The 26,302-nt window shown below is 43.1% G+C and overlaps 2 protein-coding genes across 34 annotated transcripts in view; one reads left to right on the top strand and one right to left on the bottom strand.

The window, feature by feature from the left end:
- The window catches only part of LOC144580349 (transport and Golgi organization protein 1 homolog), a 92,924-nt gene that overhangs the window by 55,036 nt on the left and 11,586 nt on the right, over positions 1–26,302 (top strand). For 9 of the 10 annotated variants that reach the window (XM_078356500.1, XM_078356503.1, XM_078356499.1 and 6 more), the window contains 2 exons: positions 343–502; positions 1,618–2,082. In XM_078356500.1, coding sequence (XP_078212626.1) covers positions 343–502; positions 1,618–1,874 — 417 coding nt within the window. In that variant the 3' untranslated portion in view covers positions 1,875–2,082. Of the gene's footprint in view, positions 1–342; positions 503–1,617; positions 2,083–26,302 lie in introns of those variants that run through there. The other variant, XM_078356504.1, reaches the window with a different exon arrangement.
- Positions 19,219–26,302, bottom strand: part of LOC100397282 (3'(2'),5'-bisphosphate nucleotidase 1) — a 22,330-nt gene continuing 15,246 nt past the window's right edge. For 22 of the 24 annotated variants that reach the window (XM_078356508.1, XM_078356512.1, XM_054248149.2 and 19 more), the window contains 3 exons: positions 24,120–24,317; positions 21,895–22,000; positions 19,219–20,180 (listed from right to left, as the gene is read on the bottom strand). In XM_078356508.1, the coding sequence (XP_078212634.1) occupies positions 20,032–20,180; positions 21,895–22,000; positions 24,120–24,317 (453 nt within the window). In that variant the 3' untranslated portion in view covers positions 19,219–20,031. Of the gene's footprint in view, positions 20,181–21,894; positions 22,001–23,664; positions 23,779–24,119; positions 24,318–26,302 lie in introns of all 24 variants that reach the window. The other 2 variants (XR_013529685.1, XM_078356524.1) reach the window with 2 other exon arrangements.

Genomic DNA, 26,302 nt, shown 5'->3' with positions numbered 1-26,302 from the left:
CATATGGAAATTATTCTGACGGGAGGGAGGGATGTGCAGAGGGAGCACCTGCCGTAGAGACAGTATTAGTCAGGAATGACTTCCCTTTATAACCTTTGCTTGCCCTTCCATTGCAGATATAAGCAATAATACGATTATAGCAAAAGTGTTCACTCCTGTGACATACTTTTAACCTTTCCAAGCTGTCAGTGGGAACCAATGAGAGTGGTAGTTGTTGCACTGATTCTGCTCTTTGGACAAGTGCCTGACATGTGCTTCATTGGGTTTTAGTTGTTACTGGTGCTGGTACTTTTGTCTGTCACACCAGAGCATTTCAAAACTTCAATTGCTTCTACTCTGCAGGCTAATACGACTCCAAAAGGGCCCCCTCCTTTCCCAGGAGTCCCTCTTATGGGCACCCCCATGGGAGGCCCTGTACCACCACCCATTCGATATCGACCACCACCTCAGCTCTGTGGACCTTGTGGACCTTTTTGGCCTCGGCGAATTCCTCCACCCTTTGGTAAGATGATCTGAACAGTAGTAACTGACTGTAAAGCATGGTCATCTTCTCTCTATCCCTTGCTAAAACAACTGCAATTGCTGGGCTTTGCAATGCAGCGACGAAGCTGACTGAGTACATCGTAACTTCTCCCCAAGTTTCTTAAGACACAAAGGGGGCTGCATAATGTCCTTTATTAGATGAGCAATAATTGTCTCTAATAGAACAAGGAAAGGGGCTATTTATAGAAAGCCAGAAATATTCAGCACATGTTTTTTGAATATCTCTGGCTGTGCACTAGGTTCTGCAATGGATAGCAAGGTAGATAAAACACATCCCCTAATTAAAATGTCCTGTAGGTCACAGATATACACAGTCTACAACATAAAGCTTCTAATCACCCGCAACAGAAGCATGAGCAGTGGGTGACAGAATATTAGAGAGGGAAAGATAAAACCCTCAACCCTCACCTTGGGGAATACAAAGGAGGGAGATAGGAAAGAGAAGGAAGATTTTAACTGCTGTCTAATGAATGCTGCTGATTTAATTAGATGAAGCTGGAAGACCTTTTCCAGCAGGGCCAGCACCTGGATTATCATGGCGTGTATTAGGCACATGTTGAGCTACTACATAAATTCTTAATATACAGTAGTAAACAATGGAATTTATCAAAATGTTGGTTGCAATGAAGCCACATTTAGTCTGTCTTCTTGTTATGGTATATAGTACTTTCAAGTACAAATCTATGTCAATATAAAGATGACAGGCCAGGCACAGTGGCTCATGCCTGTAATTCCAGCACTTTGGGAGGCTGTGGCACATGGATCCCTTGAGCCTAGGAGTCTGAGACTAGCCTGGGCGACGTGGTGAAACCCTGTCTTTTCAAAAAATACAAAAGTTAGGTGGGTGTGGTGGTTTGCACCTGTTGTCCCAGCTACTCGGAGTCTGAGAGGGGAGGATCGATTGAGCCCAGGAGATTGAGGCTGCAGTGAGCCATGATCACTTCACTCCAGTCCAGCCTGACTGACAGGCAAGACTCTGCCTCCAGAAACAAGGGATGACAGAATATATTAACGTACCTGGCATCGTCTTAATTTATTCGTAGGAATTTACTCTACATAATTTTTGTTTTCCAGGCCCTGGTATGCGTCCACCATTAGGCTTAGAATTTGCACCAGGAAGACGGGACGTGCCACTCCACCCTCGGGCATTTATACCAGGACAGGCACCATTTAGACCTCTAGGTCCTCTTGCCCCAAGAGAGTACTTTATTCCTGGTACCCGATTACCACCCCCAGCCCATGTTCCCCAGGATTACCCACCACCACCTGCCGCAAGAGACTTACTACCGCCAGGCTCTGTAGATGAGCCTCCTCCTGCCTCTCAGCACTAGTCAGGACTGTGCATTATTCATGACCAGAAAGGACTTCAAAATCCAAGTGTCTTTTAAAAGATCTGTTAGAACTAAGCTGCCTTGGCAGTGTGCATTTTTGAGCCAAACACTTCATTAATGTCATTTCTTCCCTAAATAAAAATCACCTTTTAAGCTATAGCGTCCTTTTACTACTTTGAAATGTGCAATAAAGAATACTTGTGTTTTAGCTAATGTGGCAAAATTTATTTAGAATGTCATGAAAAATACTAACATTTTCTGTGGAAATGCTTTAAGAACATGTATTTCCATCATCCTGTTTGTAGTGTACACCAGCTGAATACGGAGCCATGGTGTTTATAAGCATTTTTGTTTTTTTTTTTAAACTATCTGGTCCCAAAGACTGTTACGCCAAAAATGTTTACTAAAAGATCACTAAACTTTCTCTCCCCTCTTGCTGAAGTTCTTTGTAGTAATAGCTCATAAAAAGTTGTTTATTAATATTTCACAAATGTCTGTTGATTCACTGGACTCTTAGGAGGCTTGTGCCATTTGGAAAACATGTAAACTCAGTCTCCCAGAACTGAAGATGGTGGCTGGCAGCACACTTCCGGCCGCTCCCCTCAGACACCTGTGAAGTCTGCAAGTGATGTCTTTTTATTTCAAAGAAGTGAGTGGGTTCCCACTTGTGTAGCATTCACATGCCTGCTTTATGGCACTTACTGTCTATTTGAGAATGGTTTTCAGAGAGTGAGTTTACATTAGTAGCAAGAGGTGTTTGACCTGATGTTCTGTCGCTTTCACCATTCCTGTAGAAAGGGCGCACAACAGAAAAGTGAAAACGATGTGTCATAAAAGTACTAAAATCTTTTTACGATTTTAAAATGTGTGGTCTCTTATCTTTCCCATACCTTGCCACTGATTTTCAAGGAATACAATAAAAGGATTGGAAAAGTCTAACGCCGTGAGAAAGAATGATGTAGGGCTGTGATGCTTACACCATGCCCTAGGTCAGCAACCAAGGGTTGAAATTAATTCTTTTTTTGGGGGGGAAGGGGGGGTGACAGATTCCAAAATTAATATTTAAACATTGGTGCTTTCATTTAAAAATCATTAACTATCTGGAATTGCACCATACTTAAAAGTCTTATCCATTGCTACACAGTGTCTTTAAAACAATGTTTCTTTAAAAACTATGTTTCTAAGAACTCTTCAGACATTTTAATTACAATAATAATAGCACTCCTTTTAAGGAGTTTAAGATGTAGATTAGGATCATAAAAGGCTGACACTTTCCTTAATTGCTAGGCTATATTCTTCCATTCTTTAAAGCCCTATGATGTAACATTTTTGAAACTTAGTGTATGACTTGTCACTGTTTTGATATTTAATCAATTAATACCTTATATAAAGGAGCCAAAGCTTTGACATGAAACAAAATTTTCTCTTTATACTAAAAGACTGAAGATAGTTTAGAAAGATAAGGACCTTTGAAAGAAGACAACTCTTTCACAGTTCATAAGGAATATATGAATTCTTCAGGAAAAGAGAATTCAGTCTGTATTTCTTCTCATTTAATATCAAGAATAGAAATAAAGAGGAAAACTCCATAGAGGGCGTAGGCCACTTTTAACCATGTAAAATAAGATTAAGTCACAAATACAGCTTTTGAGTTTACCTGTCAATCTCTTTAGAACACAAAACAATGGTGAAGTTAATAGTTTCTAATTATTATTACTACTTATTTTTAGACAAAGTTTCTCTCTTGTTGCTCAGGCTGGAGTGCAATGGCATGATCTCACTCACCTCAACCTCTGCATCCAGGTTCAAGTGATACCCCTGCCTCAGCCCCCTGAGTTGCTGGGATTACAGGCATACAGCACCACGCCCGGCTAAATTTTTTTTTGTATTTTTAGTAGAGATGCAGTTTCTCCATGTTGGTCAGGCCGGTCTCGCACTCCCAACCTCAGGTGATCTGCCCACTTCGGCCTCCCAAAGTGCTGGGATTACAGGCGTGAGCCACCACGCCCTGGCCTTGGAAGCTGCGTAATAATGAGACTTTGCATGTTTTTGCCTATTAGTGATTCACTAACTACCTAGACTAGGTTTTATTCATTTTATTTTGGGACAAATACAGGAATCTTGGCTTGCTCTTCTGGATGCCAATTTTGAGGTACATTAGGAAGCCAGGTACATGAGAGACATGCAAAGTTGAAGACAGAAGGTTACCTGGGATCTTACCAAGTTTGGTTTGTTTGTTCAGACAAGGTCTTGCTCTGTCACCCAGGCTGGAGTGCAGTGGCATGATCACAGCTCACTGCAACCTTGACTTCCTGGGCTCAAGTGAGCCTCCCATCTTAGCCTCCTGAGTAGCTGGAACCACAGGTGTGTGCCACCTGCCCAGCTAATTTTTGTATTTTTAGTAGAGATGGGGTTTCATAATGTTGCCCAGGCTGGTCTCAAATTCCTGAGCTTGGGCCGGGCATGGTGGCTCAAGCCTGTAATCCCAGCACTTTGGGAGGCCGAGGCGGGTGGATCATGAGGTCAAGAGATCAAGACCATCCTGGTCAACATGGTGAAACCCCGTCTCTACTAAAAATACAAAAAATTAGTTGGGCATGGTGGCGCGTGCCTGTAGTCCCAGCTACTTGGGAGGCCGAGGCAGGAGAATTGCTTGAACCCGGGAGGCGGAGGTTGCAGTGTGCCGAGATCACGCCATTGCACTCCAGCCTGGGTAACAAGAGTGAAACTCCGTCTCAAAAAAAAAAATTCCTGAGCTCAAGCAATTAGCCTTCCCAGGCCTCCCAAAATGCTTGGATTACAGACATGGGCCACCATGCCCAGCCCTTACCAAGTTTAAATTGTATTTGTTTACTTATATTTTCTTCTTTTGTTGTTTACTTATATATTTGTCTTGTTGGATGGAATTATAAGGTTTAGAGTGAATTTCTTAGTCTTGATTCTGTGGGCCAACAGACTGTTTATTATGATTTCGCTTCTTTTCCATTTGCTGAGGAGTATTTTACTTCTGATTATGTGATTGATTTTAGAGTAAGTGCCACGTGGTGATGAGAAGAATGTATATTCCATTGTTTTGTGGTCAAGAGTTCTTTAGGTATCTACCAGGCCCATTTGATCCAATGCTGAGTTCAGATCCTAAATATCTTTGTTAATTTTCTGTCTTGATGCTCTAATATTGTCAGTGGGGTATTAGTCTCCCACTGTTACTGAGTGGGAGTCTAAGTGTCTTTGAAGGTCTCTAAGAACTTGTCTTACGAATCTGGGTGCTCCTGTGTTGAGTGCATATATATTTAGGATAGTTAGCTCTTCTTGCTGAATTGAACCCTTTTCCGTTATATAATGCCCTTCTTTGTCCTTTTTGATCTTTGTTGGTTTAAAGTCTATGTTGTCAGAAATTAGGATTACGGCCCCTGGTTTTTTCTTTTTTTTCCATTTGCTTGGCAGATTTTCCCTCATCCCTTTATTTTGAGCCTGTCTGTGTCACTGCATGTGAGATGGGTCTCTTGAAGACAGCCTCCCAATCGATCTTGGTTTTTAGCAAGTTTGCCACACTGTGTCTTTTAATTGGGCCATTTAGCCCATTTACATTTAAGGTTAGTATTGCTTTGTGTGGATTTGATCCCGTCATCATGATGTTAGCTCTCTATTTTGCGGACTTGTTTATATGATCGCTTTGTAGTGTCATTGGTCTGTGTACTTCAGTGTGTTATGTGTGGATTTGATCCTGTCATCGTGATGTTAGCTCTCTATTTTACGGACTTGTTTGTATGATTGCTTTGTAGTGTCATTGGTCTGTGTACTTCAGTGTGTTATGTGTGGATTTGATCCTGTCATCGTGATGTTAGCTCTCTATTTTGCGGACTTGTTTCTATGATTGCTTTGTAGTGTCATTGGTCTGTGTACTTCAGTGTGTTATGTGTGGATTTGATCCTGTCATCGTGATGTTAGCTCTCTATTTTGCGGACTTGTTTATATGATTGCTTTGTAGTGTCATTGGTCTGTGTACTTCAGTGTGTTATGTGTGGCTGGTAATGGTTTTTCCTCTCTATATTCAGTACGTTCTTCAGGAGCTCTTATATGGCAGGTCTGGTGGTAACAAATTCACTCAGCATTTGCTTGTCTGAAAAGGATCTTATTTCTCCTTCATTTATGGAGCTTAGTTTGGCCAAATGTAAAATTCTGAGTTGGAATTTCTTTTCTTTAAAAATGTTGCAGGCTGGGTGTGGTGGCTCATGCCTGTAATGCCAGCACTTTGTGAGGTCAAGGTGAGCAGATCGTGAGGTCAGGAGATCAAGACCATCCTGGCTGGGCATGGTGGAGGGCATCTATAATCCCGGCTACTCAGGAGGCTCTGACAGGGGAATCACTTGAACCCAGGAGACGGAGGTTGCAGTGAGCTGAAATAGTGCCACTGCACTCCAGCCTAGCGACAGAGCAGGATTCCAGCTCAAAAAAAAAAGGAGACCGGGCGTGGTGGCTCATGCCTATAATCCCAGCACTTTGGGAGGCTGAAGTGGGTGGATCACGAGGTCAAGCGATCGAGATCATCCTGCCATCCTGGTCAATGAGGTGAAACCCTGTCTTTACTAAAAATACAAAAATTAGCTGGGCATGGTGGTGTGTGCCTGTAGTCCCAGCTACTTGGGAGGCTGAGGCAGGAGAATTGCTTGAACCCAGGAGGCGGAGGTTGCGGTGAGCCGAGATTGTGCCATTGCACTCCAGTCTGGGTAACAACAGCAAAACTCCATCTCAAAAAAAAAAAAAGTTGAATATTGACCCCCAGTCTCTTCTGGCTTGTAGGGTTTCCGCTGCAAAGTCCACTGTTAGTCTCATGGGCCATGTTGCCCAGACTGGTATTGAACTCCTGGATTCAAATGATCCAACCATGTTGGCCTCCCAAAGTATTGGGATTACAGGTGTGAGCCATTGTGCCTGGCCAATATTACGAAGTTTCATGAAGGTTCCAACACAGTTTCCTATGCATCACAGATAGGTGCTAACTAAATATTGTTGAGTAATCAAATGCTATATAATACAGAAGAGGAAGGTGAGATTTAAAAACAAAATTCTTTTTTTTTTTTTTGGACGAAGTCTCACTTTGTCGCCCAGGCGGGAGTGCAAAGACATGATCTTGGCTCACTGCAAACTCCACCAGCCAGGTTCAAGCAATTCTCCTGCCTCAGCCTTCTGAGTGCCTAGGACTACAGGCACAGGCCACCATGCCCAGCTAATTATTTTGTATTTTAGTAGAGATGGGATTTCACTGTGTTGCCCAGGCTGGTCTCAAACTGCTGAGCTCAGGCAATATGCCCACCTCGGCCTCCGAAAGTGCTAGGATTACAAGCATGAGCCACCACACCCAGCCCAAAATGCTTTTCATAAATACTGTATCCTACCACATAATGCACTAGGGATACAGAGAATCCTGTAATCATTTATTTTGTTTTCGCTCTTGTTACCCAGGCTGGAGTGCAATGGCACGATATCAGCTCATCGCAACCTCCGCCTCCTGGGTTCAAGCAATTCTCCTGCCTCAGCCTCCCAAGTAGCTGGGACTACAGGCGCGTGCCACCATGCCCAGCTAATTTTTGTATTTTTAGTAGAGATGGGGTTTCACCTTGTTGACCAAGATGGTCTCGATCTCTTGACCTTGTGATCTACCCGCCTCGGCCTCCCAAAGTGCTGGGATTATTGGCATGAGCCACCACGCCCGGCAATCCTGTAATGATTTATTCAACAAATGAATAACCAAATAATCTGTTTTTGAACATCTCCAGTGATGGAAACTTAATATTGCCCAAGACAGCCCCGCTGTTCTAAACTATTATTATTAGATACACCTCTGCTTTTCTACACCTCTATTTGCTGTATCTCTGAGGCTATACAGAGGTCTCAAATTCCTGAGCTCAAGCCATTAGCCTGGGATCCTCCATGAATCTCTTTCATATATTCCAGGCCATCATGTCTTGCATGTCTTTGCTCTCTAGGCCAGATGTTTCCAACCCTTTTAGTAGTTCTTCAAATTATAGTTTTAATCCATTCCAGCTGCCTTCTTTCAAATATATACCTGTTCATCAGTGTGTCTTTTAAAATGTAATACTCAAAACTGAACAAAATGTTCTGGGTGTGATGTGATCAGGACAAAGTAGAGGAAGAAGTATTGTCACTTTTATTCTGCCCATCACACTTCTATCAACACACAGCACATTAGATTTTTACAGCCACATTAAACTGTTGACCTGTGGGCCAGGCGTGGTGGCTCACACCTGTAATCCCAGCACTTTGGGAGGCCGAGGCGGGTGGATCACGAGGTCAACAGATCGAGACCATCCTGGTCAACATGGTGAAACCCCGTCTCTACTCAAAATACAAAAATTAGCTGGGCACAGTGGCACATGCCTGTAATCCCCGCTACTCAGGAGGCTGAGGCAGGAGAATTGCTTGAACCCACGAGGCGGAGGTTGCGGTGAGCTGAGATCGCGCCATTGCACTCCAGCCTGGGTAACAAGAGCGAAACTCTGTCTCAAAATTAAAAAAAGACCAAAAAGGATGTACTGTAGTACACAAACAGAAGCCCACTTTCAGGATAGCAGAACTTAAAGCAGAAAGTCTTAGGCCTTAGAGTTACCATCTTGTTGGATGCTTTTACTAGTTCCAATTATTTTTTAGTTACGTTGGATTTTCTAGGTAAATATTGTTTTCTTCCTATCCAAAATTTACATGACCTATATCTTCTCTCTTCCATTGGCTAGAACTTCCAGAATAATGTTAAAGGAGAGCAATAATAATGTTAGATAAGAGCGTAATTGTTTTGTTATTGACTTGAGTGGGAATGCCGCTAATGTTGCATTATCAAGAATAGTGTCCATATGCCGGGTACGGTGGCTCACACCTGTAATCCCAGCACTTTGGGAGGCTGAGGCAGGTGGATCACCTGAGGTCAGGAGTTCAAGACTGGCCTGGCAAACATGGTGAAACTGCGTCTTTTTACTAAAAATACAAAATTAGCCTGGTATAGTGGTGCATGCCTGTAGCCCTAGCTACTTGGCAGTCTGAGGCAGGAGAATCGCTTGAACGCAGGAGGCAGAGGTTGCAGTGAGCCTAGATCACACCATTGCACTCCAGCCTGGATGATAAAAGCAAAACTCCAACTCCAAAAAAAAAAAAAGAATAGTGTTTGCTTGGTTGGCTATAATGCCTCATGCCTGTAATGTCAGCCCTTTGGGAGACCCAGGTGGGAAGATCACTTGAGACCAGGAGTTTGAAGGTACAGTGAGCTATGATTGCACCACTGTACTACAGCCTGGGTGACAGAGAAAACCCTTTCTCTGAAAATAAAAGTAAAAAAAGTATAGTGTTTGCTGCTGGGTTTTTTTTTTTTTTGAGACGGAGTTTCACTCGTGACCCAGGCTGGAGTGCAATGGCACATTCTCGGCTCACTGCAACCTTCGCCTCCTGGGTTCAAACGATTCTCCTGTCTCAGCCTCCCAAGTAGCTGGGATTACAGGCATGTGCCACCATGCCCGGCTAATTTTTTTTGTCTTTAGTAGAGACGGGGTTTCACTATGTTGGCCAGGATGGTCTCGATCTCTTGACCTCGTGATCCACCCACTTCGGCCTCCCAAAGTGCTGGGATTACAGGCGTGAGCCACTGCGCCTGGCAGCTGCTTGTTTCTTATATATTCTTAGGTTAACAGGACTCTTAAAAATCAAGAATGGGTGTTGGATTTTCATACCTTATTATTGTGTACATAAATAGGAGATACAGAGATGAAAGGCAAAGTCCCTGTCCTCAAGAAGCCTTTTATTTTTGAGACAGAGTCTCACTCCATTGCCCAGGCTGGAGTGCACTGGCATGATCTTGGCTCACTGCAACCTCTGCCTCCCTGGTTCAAGACATTCTCCTTCCTCAGCCTCCTGAGTAGCTGGGATTACAGGTGTCCACCACCATGCCTGGATACTTTTTGTATTTTTAGTAGAGACAGAATTTCACCATGTTGGCAAGGCTAGTCTCAAACTTCCAACCTCAGGTGATCCACCTGCCTCAGCCTCTCAAAGTGTTGGGATTACAGACGGGAGCCACTGCAACTGACCTTTTTTTTTCTTTTCTATTTTTTTTTTTTTTTGGCAGAGCAGGCTCTAGTGCAGTGACACGAATATAGCTCACTGCAGTCTCAATCTCCTGGGCTCAAGCGATCTTCCCACCTCCTACTTTCCCCCAAGTAGCTAGGACTATAGGCATGTGCACCATGCCTAGCAAATTTTTATTTTCTGTAGGTACAGGGTCTTGCTATGTTGCCCATGTTAGTCTTGAACTCCTGGACTCAACTGATACTCCTACCTCAATCACTCAAAGTAGTGGAATTACAGGCATGAGCCACCATGCCTGACCAAGGAGCCTACAGACTTTGTTACCTAGACTTTGGGAGGCCAAGGCAGGTGGATCACCTAAGGTCAGGAGTGCAAGATCAGCCTGGCCAACACGGTGAAATCCCCTCTCTACTAAAAATACAAAAATTAGCTTGGCAGGCATGGTGGCGCACGCCTGCAATTCCAGCTACTCAGGAGGCTGAGGCAGGAGAATCACTAGAACACAGGAGGCGGAGGTTGCAGTGAGCTGAGATTCAGCCACTGCACTCCAGCCTGGGCAAGAGAGTGAGACTTTGTCTCAAAAACAAAACAAAACGAGGTCAATAAAAATTGCTACATCGTGAGATATATGTAGCAACAGAAATATTTTCATATTAAAAACATTTTGTGGCCAGGTATGGTGGCTGACACCTGTAATCCCAGAACTTTAGGAGGCTGAGGCAGGTGGATCACTTGAGGTCAGGAGTTTGAGACCAGCCTGGCCAACATGGTGAAACCCCATCTTTACTAACAATACAAAAATTAGCTGGGCATGGCGGTGTATACCTGTTAATACAGCTACTCAGGAGGCTGAGGCAGGAAAATCACCTGAACCCAGGAGGCAGAGATTTCAGTGACCCAAGATCGCATCACTGCACTCTAGCCTGAGTGACAGAGTAATACTCTATCAGAAAAAAACAGAAAAGAAAAATATTGGAAATGAGAGCAAAAATAAAGTTTGCAAAGTACAAATAGCTCAGAGGATGGAAGATGATTATCCATGGGAGGGAGGGAGGGAAGACAGAATGGTAAAGAAAGCTTTGGCTAAAAGTCGGCATATTTGGCTGGGCACAATAATATGCCTGTAATCCTGTATGCCTGTAATCATACCTGTAATCCGCGCACTGTGGGAAACCGAGGTGAGAGGATCACTTGAGGCCAGAAGTTTTTTGTTGTTTGTTTGTTTGTTTCACCAGGAACACGTGCATTTTATTGAACGCCATTGTAGAAAAGTGTGTGGGGATTAAGGGCTGATACAGGACTCCACTCGACAGGGCAAGGAATGTAAGGTGGAGTACATGGGAAACAAGTCACGGGCAGAGCCCCTGGCCTGGATGATTCCTCTTGATCTATCAATAGGCTTGCAAGGTCAGTATTGGGATGATGATAAGCAGAGTGGTCATGATGATGCCCCAAATCAGGGCCCAGATGTTCAGGCACTCGGCTGTGGAGACGTAGGCCTGGGCCCCGATCAGGTCACCAACCATCTTCCTGTTCCTAGACTTCACGGAGTGGGCAAACACTGTGAAGCCCAGGCAGCAGGAGTTCATGAAGAGGGTGTTGAACAGGGACCAGATGATGTGGTTGGGCACGGACGGACAGGGGAGCAGGGTTGTGGGGCACCCTCAGCACATCCACCTCATGCTCCTTCGGCATCTCATGGTCGGTGTTGATGGGAGTGAAGAAGGTTTAGATAGTGTGGTTCATGCTGTCCAGGGAAGACCAGCCGTGGTCAGGTTGCTGGGATGGTTCTCAGTGGGCCCTCCCTTTCCCCACTAGTTTCGAATTCTCAGCCACTTCCTGTTCCTGGCATTCATCCGAGGCCAGAAGTTTGAGATCAGCCTAGGTAACAAAGCTTGGTAGCATAACATAGCTAGGTAACCCTCTCTCCACAGGGAAAAATAAAAAATAATAACTGGGTGTGGTGGTTTATGCCTAATGTCCCAGCTACTTGGGAGGTTGAGGCAGGAGGGTCACTTGAGTCCAGTTTGATGTTGCAGTGAGCTATGATCGTGCCATTGTATTCCAGCCTGAGCAAGACCCTGTCTCCCTGTGTCAAACAAAGCAAAACTAAACAAGTATATTTAAGGGGTGGGGAGAAAACAGGGTAAAGGGAGAACATGAGCTAAAACCTGGAGTCATGAAGCTGTGTGTACTGGGAAAACTCTGACCAGTTCTTCATTGCCAGAATATAAAATATTTTGGAAGTGAGGGACTAAAAGGCTGGAATACAGGCAGGCTGAACTATGAAGAGTTCTATAAATCATGCTGAGGAGCAAGGTTTTATGCGATGATAGAAATTCGGTGAAAAATTTTAGGCAGGAGCAAAAATGATCAGGATCAAATTTTACAAGGATGATTTTGACAATAATATAGCAGATGGCTAGGAGTGGGCAGAACTGACATTAGGGAAACAAGATGTTATTACTACAGTCCATATGAGAGAAGATAAAAGATGATGGCCTAAACTAAGGCAGTGGAATAAGAACTGAGAATAGAGAATAAGTTTCAGACATATTTAGGAGGTCAAATCAATAATGACAGACGAGATGTTCGGGAGGTGATGGTGAGACAAAGAAGCAAACATTCTTTTTTTCTTTTTTGATACAGAGTCTCCCTCTGCTGCCCAGGCTGGAGCAGTGGCACAATCTCAGCTCACTGCAACCTCTACCGCCTGGGTTCGAGCAATTCTGGTGCCTCGGCCTCCCAAGTAGCTGGGGTTACAGGTGTGTGTCATCACACCCAGCTAATTTTTCTGTATTTTTGGTGGAGATGGGGTTTTACCATGTTGGTCAGGCGGGTCTCAAGCTCTTGGCTTCAAGTGATCTGCCAGCCTTGGCCTCCCAAATTGCTGATTACACTGCACCTGGCCGAGAAGCAAATCTACCTGTTTATTCCTAGATTTCAGCTGGATAAATGGGTGGGTGGTTACATCATTATCAAAGGAGGGAAGACGAGACGAAGCAGAGTTGGCAAAGGATTTGATTCCAGACTGATTTCTTTTCAGATATCTGTAAGATACCTAGGTGAAAATATCCTTTATAGGCCGGGTGCGGTGGCTCAAGCCTGTAATCCCAGCACTTTGGGAGGCCAAGGCGGGTGGATCACGAGGTCAAGAGATTGAGACCATCCTGGTCAACATGGTGAAACCCCGTCTCTACTAAAAATACAAAAATAGCTGGGCCTGGTGGCGCGTGCCTGTAATCCCAGCTACTCAGGAGGCTGAGGCAGGAGAATCGCCTGAACCCAGGAGGCAGAGGTTGCGGTGAGCCGAGATCGTGCCATTGACCTCCAGCCTGGCTAAAAAGAGCAAAACTCCGTCACACACACACACACACACACACACACACACACACACAGCTTTACAAATTGCAGACTGTAATAATTTAATAAAATTTGGGACTTACTTGAAATGTTTTGCTAAAGATGTGACTAGTTACTAAACTTGATGAAATAAGCCAGAAGACGATACAGAGCTATGCTATGCAGTGTGGTAGGCACCAGCCACATGTGGCCATTTTATTTTTTCTTTTTTTGAGACAAAGTTTCGCTCTTGTTGCCCATGCTGGAGTGCAATGGTGCGATCTCGGCTCACTGCAACCTCTGCCTCCCAGGTTCAAGCGATTCTCTTGTCTCCGCCTCCCAACTAGCTGGGATTACAGGAATGCACCACCACGCCCAGGTAATTTTGTGTTTTTAGTAGAGATGAGTTTTCTCCATGTTGGTCAGGCTGGTCTCGAACTCCTGATCTTACGTGATCCACCTGCCTCGGCCTCCCAAAGTGTTGGGATTACAGGTTTGAGCCACTGCACTTGGCCCATTTTATTTTTTATAACAGCTTCATTCAGATGTAATTCATATACCATAAAATTCGCCTATTTAAAGTGTACAATTCAGAGTTCAATCATCACCACAATTAGTTCTGGAACATTTTATCATCCCCTAAAGAAACTTTGTACCCTTTGGCATCACTTCCCATTTCCCCTCAACCCTTAAAATATTTTTAAAAACTGTTTAGGCCGGGCGCGGTGGCTCAAGCCTGTAATCTCAGCACTTTGGGAGGCCGAGGAGGGTGGATCACGAGGTCAAGAGATCGAGACCATCTTAGTCAACGAGGTGAAACTTCGTCTCAACTAAAAAAATACAAAAATTAGCTGGGCATGGTGGCGCATGCCTGTAATCCCAGCTACTCAGGAGGCTGAGGCAGGAAAACTGCTTGAACCCAGAAGGCGGAGTTTGCGGTGAGCGGAGATCGCGCCATTGCACTCCAGCCTGGGTAACAAGAGCGAAACTCCGTCTCAAAAAAAAAAAAAAACTGTTTCAGGGTATAGAAGACTTGGCCCCGACCTGCATCCCTAACCTTGTTTCTTTTTCCTTTTTAAATAATTTTTAATACCCAAGTTCTGCCTCAGGATCTATCCCAACCTCATTTGTTAACACTCTTCCTCTTGCTCATTTCACTTTAGCTACTGTGGCTTCCTTTAGGTCTTTTTCTGTCTTCTCAGAGATGTTGTGTTTGCTATTTCCACTGGAAATCTCAGCTGTTAGCCTGCCTGACCAGACATCAGCTCCACGAAAAAGATACTTTTTATCCAGAGAAGATCCTTTCAGCCCTTTCACCCCACCCTAGTTGCTTCCTTTTTTTTTTTTTTTTTAGACGGAGTTTCGCTCTTGTTACCCAGGCTGGAGTGCAATGGCGCGATCTCGGCTCACCGCAACCTCTGCCTCCTGGGTTCAGGCAATTCTCCTGCCTCAGCCTCCTGAGTAGCTGGGATTACAGGCGCGCGCCACCATGCCCGGCTAATTTTTTGTATCTTTAGTAGAGACGGGATTTCACCATGTCGACCAGGATGGTCTCGATATCTTGACCTCGTGATCCACCCGCCTCCGCCTCCCAAAGTGCTGGGATTACAGGCTTGAGCCACCGCGCCCGGCCGTTGCTTTCTAGCTTCCTGATTTCCTTTATAGCAATTACCACAATCTAAAATAATTTTATTTACTTATTATCCATCTTGTTTCACACGTGCTCAACAAAGGAACAGACTTATGGTCACTGTTACCTCTACTGTTGAATGTTCAGTACCTGGTTGGGTGCAGTGGCCCGCACCTATAATCCCAGCACTTTGGGAGGCCGAGGCAAGTGGATCACCTGTGATCAGGAGTTCGAGAGCAGCCTGGCCAACATGGTGAAACCCCATCTCTACTAAAAGTACAAACAATTAGTCGGGCGTCATAGTGGGCGCCTGTAATCTCAGCTACTCAGGAGGCTGAGACAGGAGACTCACTTGAACCTGGGAGGTGGAAGTTGCAGTGAGCTGAAATTGTGCCATTGCACTCCAGCCTGGGCAACAAGAGTGAAACTCTGTCTCAAAAAAAAAAAAAAAAACACAACGATGGGCCGGGCACGGTGGCTCACACCTGTAATTCCAGCACTTTGGGAGGCTGAGGCGGGTGGATCACGAGGTCAAGAGATCGAAACCATCCTGGTCAACATGGTGAAACCCCATCTCTACTAAAAATACAAAAAATTAGCTGGGCATGGTGGCGCGTGCCTATAGTCCCAGCTACTCAGGAGGCTGAGGGAGGGGAATTGCCTGAACCCAGGAGATGGAGGTTCTGATGAGGTGAAATAGCGCCATTGCACTCCAGTCTGGGTAACGAGCAAAACTGCGTCTCAAAAAAAAAAAAAAAAGAAAAGAAAACAACAAAAAAGTCAAAAAGAATGTTCTGTACCTAACACATAGTAGGTGCTCAATAAATATTTGTTCAATAAGTGGAGGCCATGGGGAGAGAAAAAATAAGTGTTTTAGGTGAACTCTAAATGGTTGAGCAAGGCTGCAGTATAGGTTAGGGCCAGAGTTGATGCTGGAGAGGAAGAGGACTTTAAGAGCTTCATATATAATTATAAGGAGCTTACATTTTATCATGAAGGCAAAGACAAGCCATAAATCATTTTGAGTAAGAGGAATGGCATTACATTTGATTTTTAAAAATTTCTTTCGGCCAGGTGTGGTAACTCATGCTTGTAATGACAGCATTTTGGGAGGCTGAGGTTGGAAGATTCCCTTGAGCCCAGGAGTTAGAGACCAGCCTGTGCACCATGGTGAAACCCCATCTCTACATAAAATGTACCAAAATTAGCCAGGAGTTATTGCATACACCTGTAGTCTCAGCTACTTGAGGAGCTGAGGCAGAAGAATTCCTTAAGTCCAGGTCAAGGCTGCAGTGAGCTGTGAGCACAGCACTGCACTCTAGCATGGGCCAGAGTGAGACTCTGCCTCAAAAAAAAAAAAAAAAAAAGGCCGGGAAAGGTGGCTTACACCTGAGGTCGAGATCATTCTGGCCAAGATGGTGAAACCCCATCTCTTAAAAAAAAAAAAAAAAAAATCACTCTGGAGATGATGTGATAAACACATTAGAGAGAAACAGATGGGATACAGTGTAGGCAGAAAGATTAGTCATGAAGACACTGCAGGGATCTAGGGGAGAAATAATGGGGTAAAAGGGAACAAATTAATGTAATGAATGTAGAGGCAATAGTAATGGAGAGAGGATGTAGACTCCCACGTATCTCACTTACATAAGTTTGGTTTTCTTTTTTTTTTTTTTTTGAGACGGAGTTTCACTCTTGTTACCCAGGCTGGAGTGCAATGGCACGATCTCGGCTCACCACAACCTCCGCCTCCTGGGTTCAGGCAATTCTCCTGCCTCAGCCTCCTGAGTAGCTGGGATCACCATGCCCAGCTAAGTTTTTGTATTTTTAGTAGAGACGGGGTTTCACCATGTTGACCAGGATGGTCTCAATCTCTTGACCTCGTGATCCACCCGCCTCGGCCTCCCAAAGTGCTGGGATTACAGGCGTGAGCCACCACGCCCGGCCAAGTTTGGTTTTCATATAGGAACCTGAAGAAAATACCTTGAAAATTTTTCTCACGTTATACTTAGATTCTTTAAAAATTAGGTTTAGTTCACTATTTACAGATAGAGAACTTCATTCATAGAGGGAAGCAGATGGACTCTGGTGATAATTTTCTGAATTGGCCAACTGTCAAGATCACCTCATGGGTTTGTAAAATAATTTCAGGAGGGTGGGTAAGAGTGAAGTGTAGCAGGAGTGGCCACGGGAAATGGATCTCTGGAACTCTGAATGGAGAAGGAAGAAGTTTATTCGGCCGGGGAGCCTGATCGATACTTTGTCCAAAGCTCAGCTTGTCTAACAAAGGAAGGTTCTGCCTTTATACAGGCTTATACTTTAGATATTACACGTGGAAGAATCTTGGGTTTACAGTCTTAGAAATCACATAGGAAAATGGTTTTGGTTCACACCTTCAGGAATCACATGTGAAAGGGTTCTAGTTTACAGTTTTAGGACCCAGAATCACATAGGAAAAGAGTTTTGGTTTACGGCTTCAGGAATCACATATGAAAGGGTTCTGGTTTACAGTTTTAGGACTCACGTGTGAAAAGGTTTCGGGTTTGATCTTGTTTTAAGTAAAAGCAGGGTCTTCCGGATATTTTCCCCAAGACCAAGACTGCCACCTACAGGAAGGTGAAACAGGAGGCGCCAGGTGGTCAGCCTTTTCTTCTATTGAAATGCAGTGTGATAGTCAAAGGGGAAGCTGATCTCAGGTGCCTGGGTCTCCTTCCTCAGAAGGAAGAAAAAAAGAAGAAGAAAAGAAAAGAAAGGGGAGACCCTAGAACAGAATCTTGGTAAACAATGACATTTAAAGGAAGGAAGACAAAGAGAAAGCAATAAAGGAGGCTGAGTAGGAGTGTCTAGGAGAAAAAAGAAAGCCAGGACAATGAGAAGAGAGTTACAAGAGCCAGTGCTCAAAGGTGCTTCCTTCCGTAAAATAACACCATATTACCTTACCTAGTGAGTCCTAGAGTTAAATCATTATCAGAGTCCCTGGATTTCCTAAAATACACAGAAGCAAAATTGTTGGGATGGACCCTATGAATCTGCATTTTATCCTTTTTTTTTTTTTTTTTTTTTTTTTAATTTTTGTGACAGAGTCTTGCTCTGTTGCCCAGGCTGGAGTGCAATGGCATGATCTCAGCTCATTGCAAACTCTGCCTCTCAGTTTCAAGCAATCCTCCTGCCTCAGCCCCACTAGTAGCTGGAATTACAGGCAAGTATCAACATACCCGGCTAATTTTTGTATTTTTTAGTAGAGACTGGGTTTCATCGTGTTGGCCAGGCTGGTCTCAAACTCCTGACCTCAGGTGATTCACCCACCTCAGCCTCCCAAAGTGCTGAGATTATAGGCGTGAGCCACCACACCCAGCCTGTGAAATCTGCATTTTCAAAAAATCTTCCTAGATGATTCTGATATGCATTTGGGTTTGGGAACTGTTAAATAATTAACTTTTTTTTTTCCTTAAAGAGTCTCACTCTGTTGCCTAGGCTGGAGTGCAGTGGGATGATCTTGGCTCACTGCAACCTCTGCCTCCCAGGTTCAAGCAATTTCTCCTGCCTCAGCCTCCTGAGTAGCTGGGAGTACAGGTGCACAGCACTACGCCTGGCTAATTTTTGTATTTTTTTAGTAGAGATGGGGTTTCACCATGTTGGTCAGGCTGGTCCTGAACTCCTGACCTGCCTTGGCCTCCCAAAGTGCTGGGATTACAGGCATGAGCCACTGCACCAGGCCTGGGAACTGTTAATTTAAATCACTTTTTTGATTTGAAAAGAGAAATTTAATTAAAAGCAATGGACAGAGACCTAAAAATTAAAACTTAGGTATATTATCAGAATAATTTTGATGGTTTATGTTATCATCTCTCATTGGAAGGAACAGAAGTACTCAGCTTTCCACAATTAAGCTTTATAATGATGCCATAAAAGTAAACTAGGCCAGCCACGGTAGCTCATGCCTGTAATCCCAGCACTTTGGGAGGCCGAGGTGGGCGGATCACGAGGTCAGGAGTTTAAGACCAGCCTGACCAATGTGGTGAAACCCCGATGCCAAAAATACAAAAATTACCTGGGTGTGATGGCGCGCACCTGTAATCCCAGCTACATGGGAGGCTGAGGCAGAAGAATCACTTGAACCTGGGAGGTGGAAGTTGCAGTGAGCCGAGATCATGTCACCACACTCCAGCCTGGGCAAAAGAGCATGACTCCATCTCAAAATAAACCAACAAACAAATCCCCAAAGCAGAGAATTTATAATTTTCAAACACTTTTTTAAAAAGCTGGTGAATAACAAAGAGCTAGGATGAAATAATTTATTTTTAAAAAAGCTTTTCTTATAAATCTGTTTCATCAGCATATATAATAACATGTATATTCTTAATTTAAGCAGAAACATGTTTTAAATTACTGGGAAAAACAAGAGTGAGATTCCAGGAAAAATTGTGCCCTAAAGAAACCGGTTTAAAAGACAGGAATGCTGATTAAACAATTGACCTGCATTGTCAATTGGAACTAAACCTTTTTCTCATTTCTGCACCTAAATAGAGAAAAACAAATATAACATATTGAGTTAGTAAGTTCTCCAGACATCGAAGTTGGTCTGGTTGATAAATCAAGTTACATTATTTTATTTTATTTTCAATTCCTAAATATAATAACTAAATAGAAATCACTGCTTAACAATGAATAAAGGTGGAACTCTAATTCTATCCAATTAGTTTGAAAATGTATCATTTTGAGAACTAAGTCTTTCTCAGCTCAGTAAATGAAACTTTTGGTACTTTCTGGTTTGTTTTTTTCATGTATCTTTTTCTTCCTGAGACAGGGTTTCACTCCTATCACCTCGGCTGCAGTGCAGTGGCTCGCTCTTGGCTCACTGCGACCTCTGCCTCCTGGGCTCAGGCGATTCTCCTGCCTCAGCCTCCCAAGTGGCTGGGACTACAGGCGCATACCAGGACAGCCGGCTAATTTGTATTTTTGTAGAGATGGGGTCTCACTATGTTGCCCAGGCTGGTCTCAAATTCCTGAGCTTAAGCAATCCACCCACCTCGGCCTCCCAAAGTGCGGGGATTACAGGCATGAGCCACTGCGCCCGGCCACATGAACTTTCTTTTAAGGAACAAGTGCATTTTTAACAGACTCTGGAACTCGGCTTGCATAGTAGTCATAATTCCTCAGTGTGGCCAGGACTCCTGCAGAGTTCAGATGCTTCACATCCTTGTGGTACTGAAGAACGTTCCCATGGATATCAGTTAACTTGCCTATAGAAAAACATCAATCAATCAATCAATCGAAATTAGTGGCTAATTGGATTGTGGTTTTTCTAGTTATTACTGAGTACCTTTTGCTTCCTTATCCAATAGTAGCCAATAAATTCTGGATCAAATCAGATACTGGGTGTCCATAAAGCTTAAGTTTTAATTCACTTGAACTTTAAGACGATAGAACAATTTTAACTAATTAAAGGATATAAAATTATTTTTTCTCTGATTGATTAATTTTATTTGGCATTTTCAATCTGCATTTCTTGGTGTCAGTTTCTCTACTCCTGAGGTATTACTTTTTCTTTTGATAATAGTCCATCATCACTACTCCCATTTTCAAAAACGTCTTTCTTCACTCTATTATTTAATATTAATAATTTAATTGGTAAAAGATTAAAGGATGTTAATAAAATAGAATTCTATTATATTAGTTTCATCTCACATCCCAGTAAAAATCGACTGTGAAGAAGTACAGTTTAACATCCTCGTCATATAATATGCTAAGCTATTGATAAAATAATATATTAGGAGAAATAAAAAATAAAGTGTTTTGTTTATTGCCATTTTTAAATCTGACAGGGATTTTAAAAGGCACTGCTTACTAAGGGTAGATGTGAACTGATGTCTATTGAAAATTGAAAAATTATCTTACTATGTATTTATTTGCAATGCATTTTCAGTCAGATTAAAAGAAAATTCTAACTGTATGATCTTTAAAACCAGTACTGAGATATTCACCCATACTGGCTTAAAAGAGACTAAGTGAAGTGACACTAATAATGAACATTTTGCTTTACAAGAAAAAATTTTTTACAAGAAAAAGACCCCTAAAAACATTTAAGCCATAAATAGGCTGGGCACAGTGGCTCATGCCTGGAATCCCAGGACGTTGGGAGGCTAAGGTGGGAGGATTGCTTGAGTCTATGAGTTCAAGACCAGCTTGGGCAATATGACAAAACACCATTGCTACAAAAAATACCAAAATTAGCCAGGCATAGTGGCACACGCCTGTAGTCCCAGCTACCCGGAGGGGTAAGGTGGGAGGATGGCATGAGCCCAGGAGTTCAAGGCTGCAGTGAGCCATGATCATGCCACTGCATTCCAGCCTGGACAAGAGAGACCCTGTGTCAAATAAAATAAAATAAAAAGCCTATAGGCCAGGCACAGTGGCTCATGCCTGTAATCCCAGCACTTTGGGAGGCCGAGGCAGGCAGATCAGCTCAGGTAAAGGAGTTTGAGCCCAGCCTGGCCAACATGGTAAAATCCATCTCTACTAAAAATACAAAAAATTAGCTGGGCATGGTGGCATGCACCTGTAGTCCCAGCTACTTGGGAGGGTGAGGCAGGATAATCACTTGAACCCGGGAGGCAGAGGTTGCAGTGGGCCAAGATCGTGCCACCGCACTCCAACCTGGGGAACAGAGGGAGACTCCATCTCAAAAAAAAAAAAAGGCCATAAATAAGGGCTAAATTAAATCAACTGTATGCAGATCAAAGTTTGAAAAAAGAGATTATAACTAAAGTAAAACTTGCTGAAAATCTACTCTCTCATCCATCTATTATATGAGGGGTTTGGACTGAATAATCTCTAAGCGTCCTTCTGGCTTTTATATCATAAGGGTATAAGTAAAATAATATTACTGACATATTATGTCTTAGCACGATATAATTGTATAACAACTATGAATTTCTCAAAATAAAACAGACTAACCTCCCACAGCATGTAAAATAACTTCTGGAGCACAGGTATCCCACTTCTTACATCCAGGACTTGCAAAGACATAAGCAGAGGCTTTGCCTTCAATCAGCTGAATAATCTGTAAGGGTGAAAGTAACAACTATCCTTTGATACTTGAAAGCATAATAGAAAGTCATGAAAAGACTGAGGTACAGAGAAGAAAAACTGCTTGTTTCTATCATGGATATTTAATCAGTTCCTCTATTAAACTTAGGTTAAAGCCTTTAGCAGATTTAAATTATACCATTATTATGAAGAAATACAGAGAATAAATGCATAATATAGTGATATGAAGAAAATATAATGGTCAAAAAAGCTACAAAGAGGATCTCTGAACAATTTCTATATTCCCAGTTACATAAAATAACATGTTCCTTTTATTCATGTTTTTTTTTAGTGTAAAAGCAATTACATTTACTGCAGAATTAATTAAATTTTTTTTAAACATCTAAAAAATTGACCATTATTAGAGGCTGCTCTCGGTGGCTCACTCCTATAATCCCAGAATTTGGGAGGCTGAGGCAGGTGGATCACTTGTGGCCAGGAGTTTGAGATCAGCCTGGCCAACATAGCAAAAAACCATCTCTACTAAAACTATAAAAAAATTACCCATAATCCCAGCTACTTGGAAGGCTGGGGCATGAGAATTGCTTCAACCTGGGAGGTGGAGGTTGCAGTGAGCCAGGATCTTGCCATTGCACTCCAGCTTGGGCAACGAGAGCAAGACTCCATCTCAAACAAACAAACGAACAAAAACCCTTTTGTTTCTTTTTCTTTTATTTGAGATGGAGTTTCACTCTTGTTGCCCAGGCTGGAGTGCAACGGTGCAATCTTGGCTCACTGCAACATCTGCCTCCCAGGTTCAAGCAATTCTCCTGCCTCAGCCTCCCGAGTCACTGGGATTATAGGCACGTGCCACCAAACCAGGCTAATTTTGTATTTTCAGTAGAGATGGGGTTTCTCCATGTTGGTCAGGTGGTCTTGAACTGCTGACCTCAGGTGATCCACCCACCTTGCCTTTCCAAAATGATGGGATTACAGGCATGAGCCACTGTGCCCGGCCCCCTTTAGTTTCTTAAACTCCCATTTTTCATTATTATGAGTAAATGCCTTTAGAAAACCTAAAAATAATTACTTCTAATACATAGGTGAGGAGAAATAAATTCCATTCAATTCATTAAACGTCTATTACCTTCCCTGTGCTCCACACACGTGTGAAAACGTATCAGGCAGTACAGTACGTGCAGTTCCATATCACTAGAGCTGAAGTATGAGTTGGATGATGGGAGATGAGGCTTGGAAGGGTCCAAGGACCAAGATATAGAAGGCCTTACAACCCTTGCTAATAGGCATCTATTTTAAATTGTGATGGGGAGTCATCTGAGGATTTGGGCCACAGGAGTAGTTTTGCATTTTTAATTGGAAGACTGGATTGAACAGGCAGACCACTTTGGAAGCTATTGGAACAGCTGGGTGAGGGATGCTGATAGGTTTCAACTATAGTACTAGCAACTGATGTGGACAAGAGGAGACATTGGAAGTATTCAAGAAGATATGTAAGTAGGACCAGATTGATAGGATGTGAGGGAAGAATGAAGGGGTCTAGGACGACTTTCAGGTATCTGGCTGGACACTTAGGAAAATGGTGGTGCTTTAGCCGAATAGTAAAACAGAGAAAGGAACACTTCCAGAGGTGGGTAGAAAGAGGATGAACTCAAATTGGACACGCTGAATTTGAGATACCTGAGGGATGTCATCATGATGATATCCAGGGGACAATCAGATGAGAACAGATCAGGGCTAGGGATGTAGATCAAATTGTGTCCCATTTCATAATTCTCTCAGCAGGTTGGAAACCTGGATGAAAGAATGGGGGAAATAGATAGGAAGTGGGCAGGCAGGCCCGAGCTTAAGCCTCCAGGAGGTCTAGGAAATCATCTAAGAGGGTCCTTGGGAAAATAAGGTCTTTGGCGAGAAACATGAGTCTCACCCTGATGACTTTTATTAACACTGAACACTCTCAGATTAAAAAAAAAAAAGCTGACTCTTAAATTTATTTTTAAAATTTAAATACTGCTGAAATGTACAAATTGTAATCCTTACTCCCATCTCTTTAAACTCTTATTTGATGTTTTTAAAAGTCCAGGATTTCAACAACTCACTTGCATTTCAGAGCAGGTGACAGACCTTTTTCATACCTTGTTTCCTGCTCCTCCCACTCGCAGCACAACATCGGGGTTCATGGCGGTAACACAGTCAGTAACCAACTTGTTGCTATGGGATCGGGTAGTTGTGATAATGTGTTTCCCAGCGGGGACTTCTTTCAGCTGAAACCCAAAGGCACCTAAACCTAAGACTCCCCAGATCGTCCTCCCCAACACAGCATCTGGTCCTGCCTATGTAAACAAGTGAAACAACAAAACTTGTGATTATTTGGAGAAGAATGTTAGCCATAGATGGAATATTTCATATTAGCATCATGATTAAAAAAAATAAAACACAGTAATTTTATAAAGTACAAGAACAATATCACTGACAAAGAATTCTTCCTGAGAATCTGCCGATTATTATGATTATTGTTCTGGTTAATAGTTTCAAAGAATGTTTGGTTTGCCCCTTCTGAAAGTAAGGGAAATAGAGAAAAGAAAAGAAAAAAAAAAGTTTGGTTATTTCCCAGGATCCTTATAAACTGATTATGGTTTATAATGTATTGAAACATCATAAGCTTATTACTGATTCTCTGAATCATCTAGTGATCTGTTGTATTTGAAAGTGGCCATTTTCAGAAGGTGCTAAGATCCCCAGGAAATGAAATACCACGCATTGATTACTACTCTTCATCATCCACGAAATATTAAAAAGCATGTTGCTACTGGAATAGGTAATGATGACAATGTATTTTACTGCTAAGGAGATAGGGCAACTGAAAAGGCCAATACATTATTGATGAAGTAGGTACTGTCATCCTTAAAGATGAGAAAAATGGAATACGGAATAATTAAGTGATCTGGCTAAAGGCTCTAGGAAGTTTACTACCCAAAATTGGCTCATCTGTCTTCACAGATGATATTCTTCAACACTAAATTAGACTACCTAAGTTTACTTGCCAAAATGTCGTCAAACACATCATCTTATTTGCCCTACAGCAGTACCCTGGGTGCTGTTATTATGAAATATGCTTGTGTTGCAGGTTGGTTCCCTGGGAAGCAGACTCTGAGACAGGTGATATGTTTGCTAGGAAATGTGCTTGGCATCAACACCTGTTGAAGGACAAGGGCATGGGCAGACATAAACTGTGATGCAGGCACAAGAGCTGACCCTACGGGGAGCTGTTCCTTCGGTAGCTCTGGAGCTACCACAGCCCTTCAGGGTTGTCCCAAACTGGGATGAAAGGGCAGGTCTTTGAGCTCCTGCAATAGTCAGTCACTGGAAATGAGCTGCCTTGGGAAGAGCTGTGGCCCTGGGTGAGACAGCGCTCCATAGATGGGCAATCCCAAGAGTCTGACGGCAACTGTGGCAACAGAGCCAAAGAACAGGCACTGGGTGCTCAGTATATGTTAATGTGCTTCCTCTGTTCCCACCTGCACTTACACTACAGGAGAGGCTTGGAATCTGAAAAGTACAGATTCCAATTAGCTGGGCATGCTGGCGCACACCTGTAATCCCAGCTACTCAGGAGGCTGAGGCATGAGAATCACTTGAACCCGAGAGGCAGAGGTTGCAGTGAGCAGAGATCACGCCACTTCACTCCAGCCTAGGCAACAGGCAAGACTCTGTCTCAAAAAAATAAAAAGTACAAAAATTAGCCAGGCATGGTGGCATATGCCTATAATCGTAGCTACTAGGGAGGCTGAGGCAGAGAATTGCTTGAACTCAAGGGGTGGAGACTGCAGTGAGCCGAGATTGCACCATTGCACTCCAGCCTCGGTAACAGAGTGAGACTTCATCTCAAAAAAAAAACTGGCTTCAATGTAAAACTGGATTGCGTTTCTTCATGCTAATTCCTTTAAGTGCCTACCAACTTTAGCATATGTTGGAAGCAATAATAAAGTTTGAATTGATAAGTCTTTTCTCTGGCTCAGGAGGACAATATAAAGTTATATAGTCGCAAGGTTTGGATTTGAGTTTGAATCCCAGCTCTGCTATTTACCACCTGGGTGACCACAGGCAAGTTAATTGCCTCAGTTTCCTCTTTAAAATGGAGATAATAGTTTCCTCAGAGGGCTGTGGTGAGTATTCAGTGAAAGGATACATTTGACACCCTTGAGCCTGGCAGCATACAGTAAATTCTTTTTTTTTTTGAGACAGAGTTTCGCTCTTGTTACCCAGGCTGGAGTGCAATGGCGCGATCTCGGCTCACCACAACCTCCGCCTCCTGGGT

This window comes from Callithrix jacchus, chromosome 19 (genome assembly GCF_049354715.1).
Source record: "Callithrix jacchus isolate 240 chromosome 19, calJac240_pri, whole genome shotgun sequence".
Taxonomy (NCBI): Eukaryota; Metazoa; Chordata; class Mammalia; order Primates; family Cebidae; genus Callithrix; species Callithrix jacchus.
Note: the sequence above shows the minus strand (reverse complement) of the source record. Positions and strands in the feature narration are given on the sequence as shown.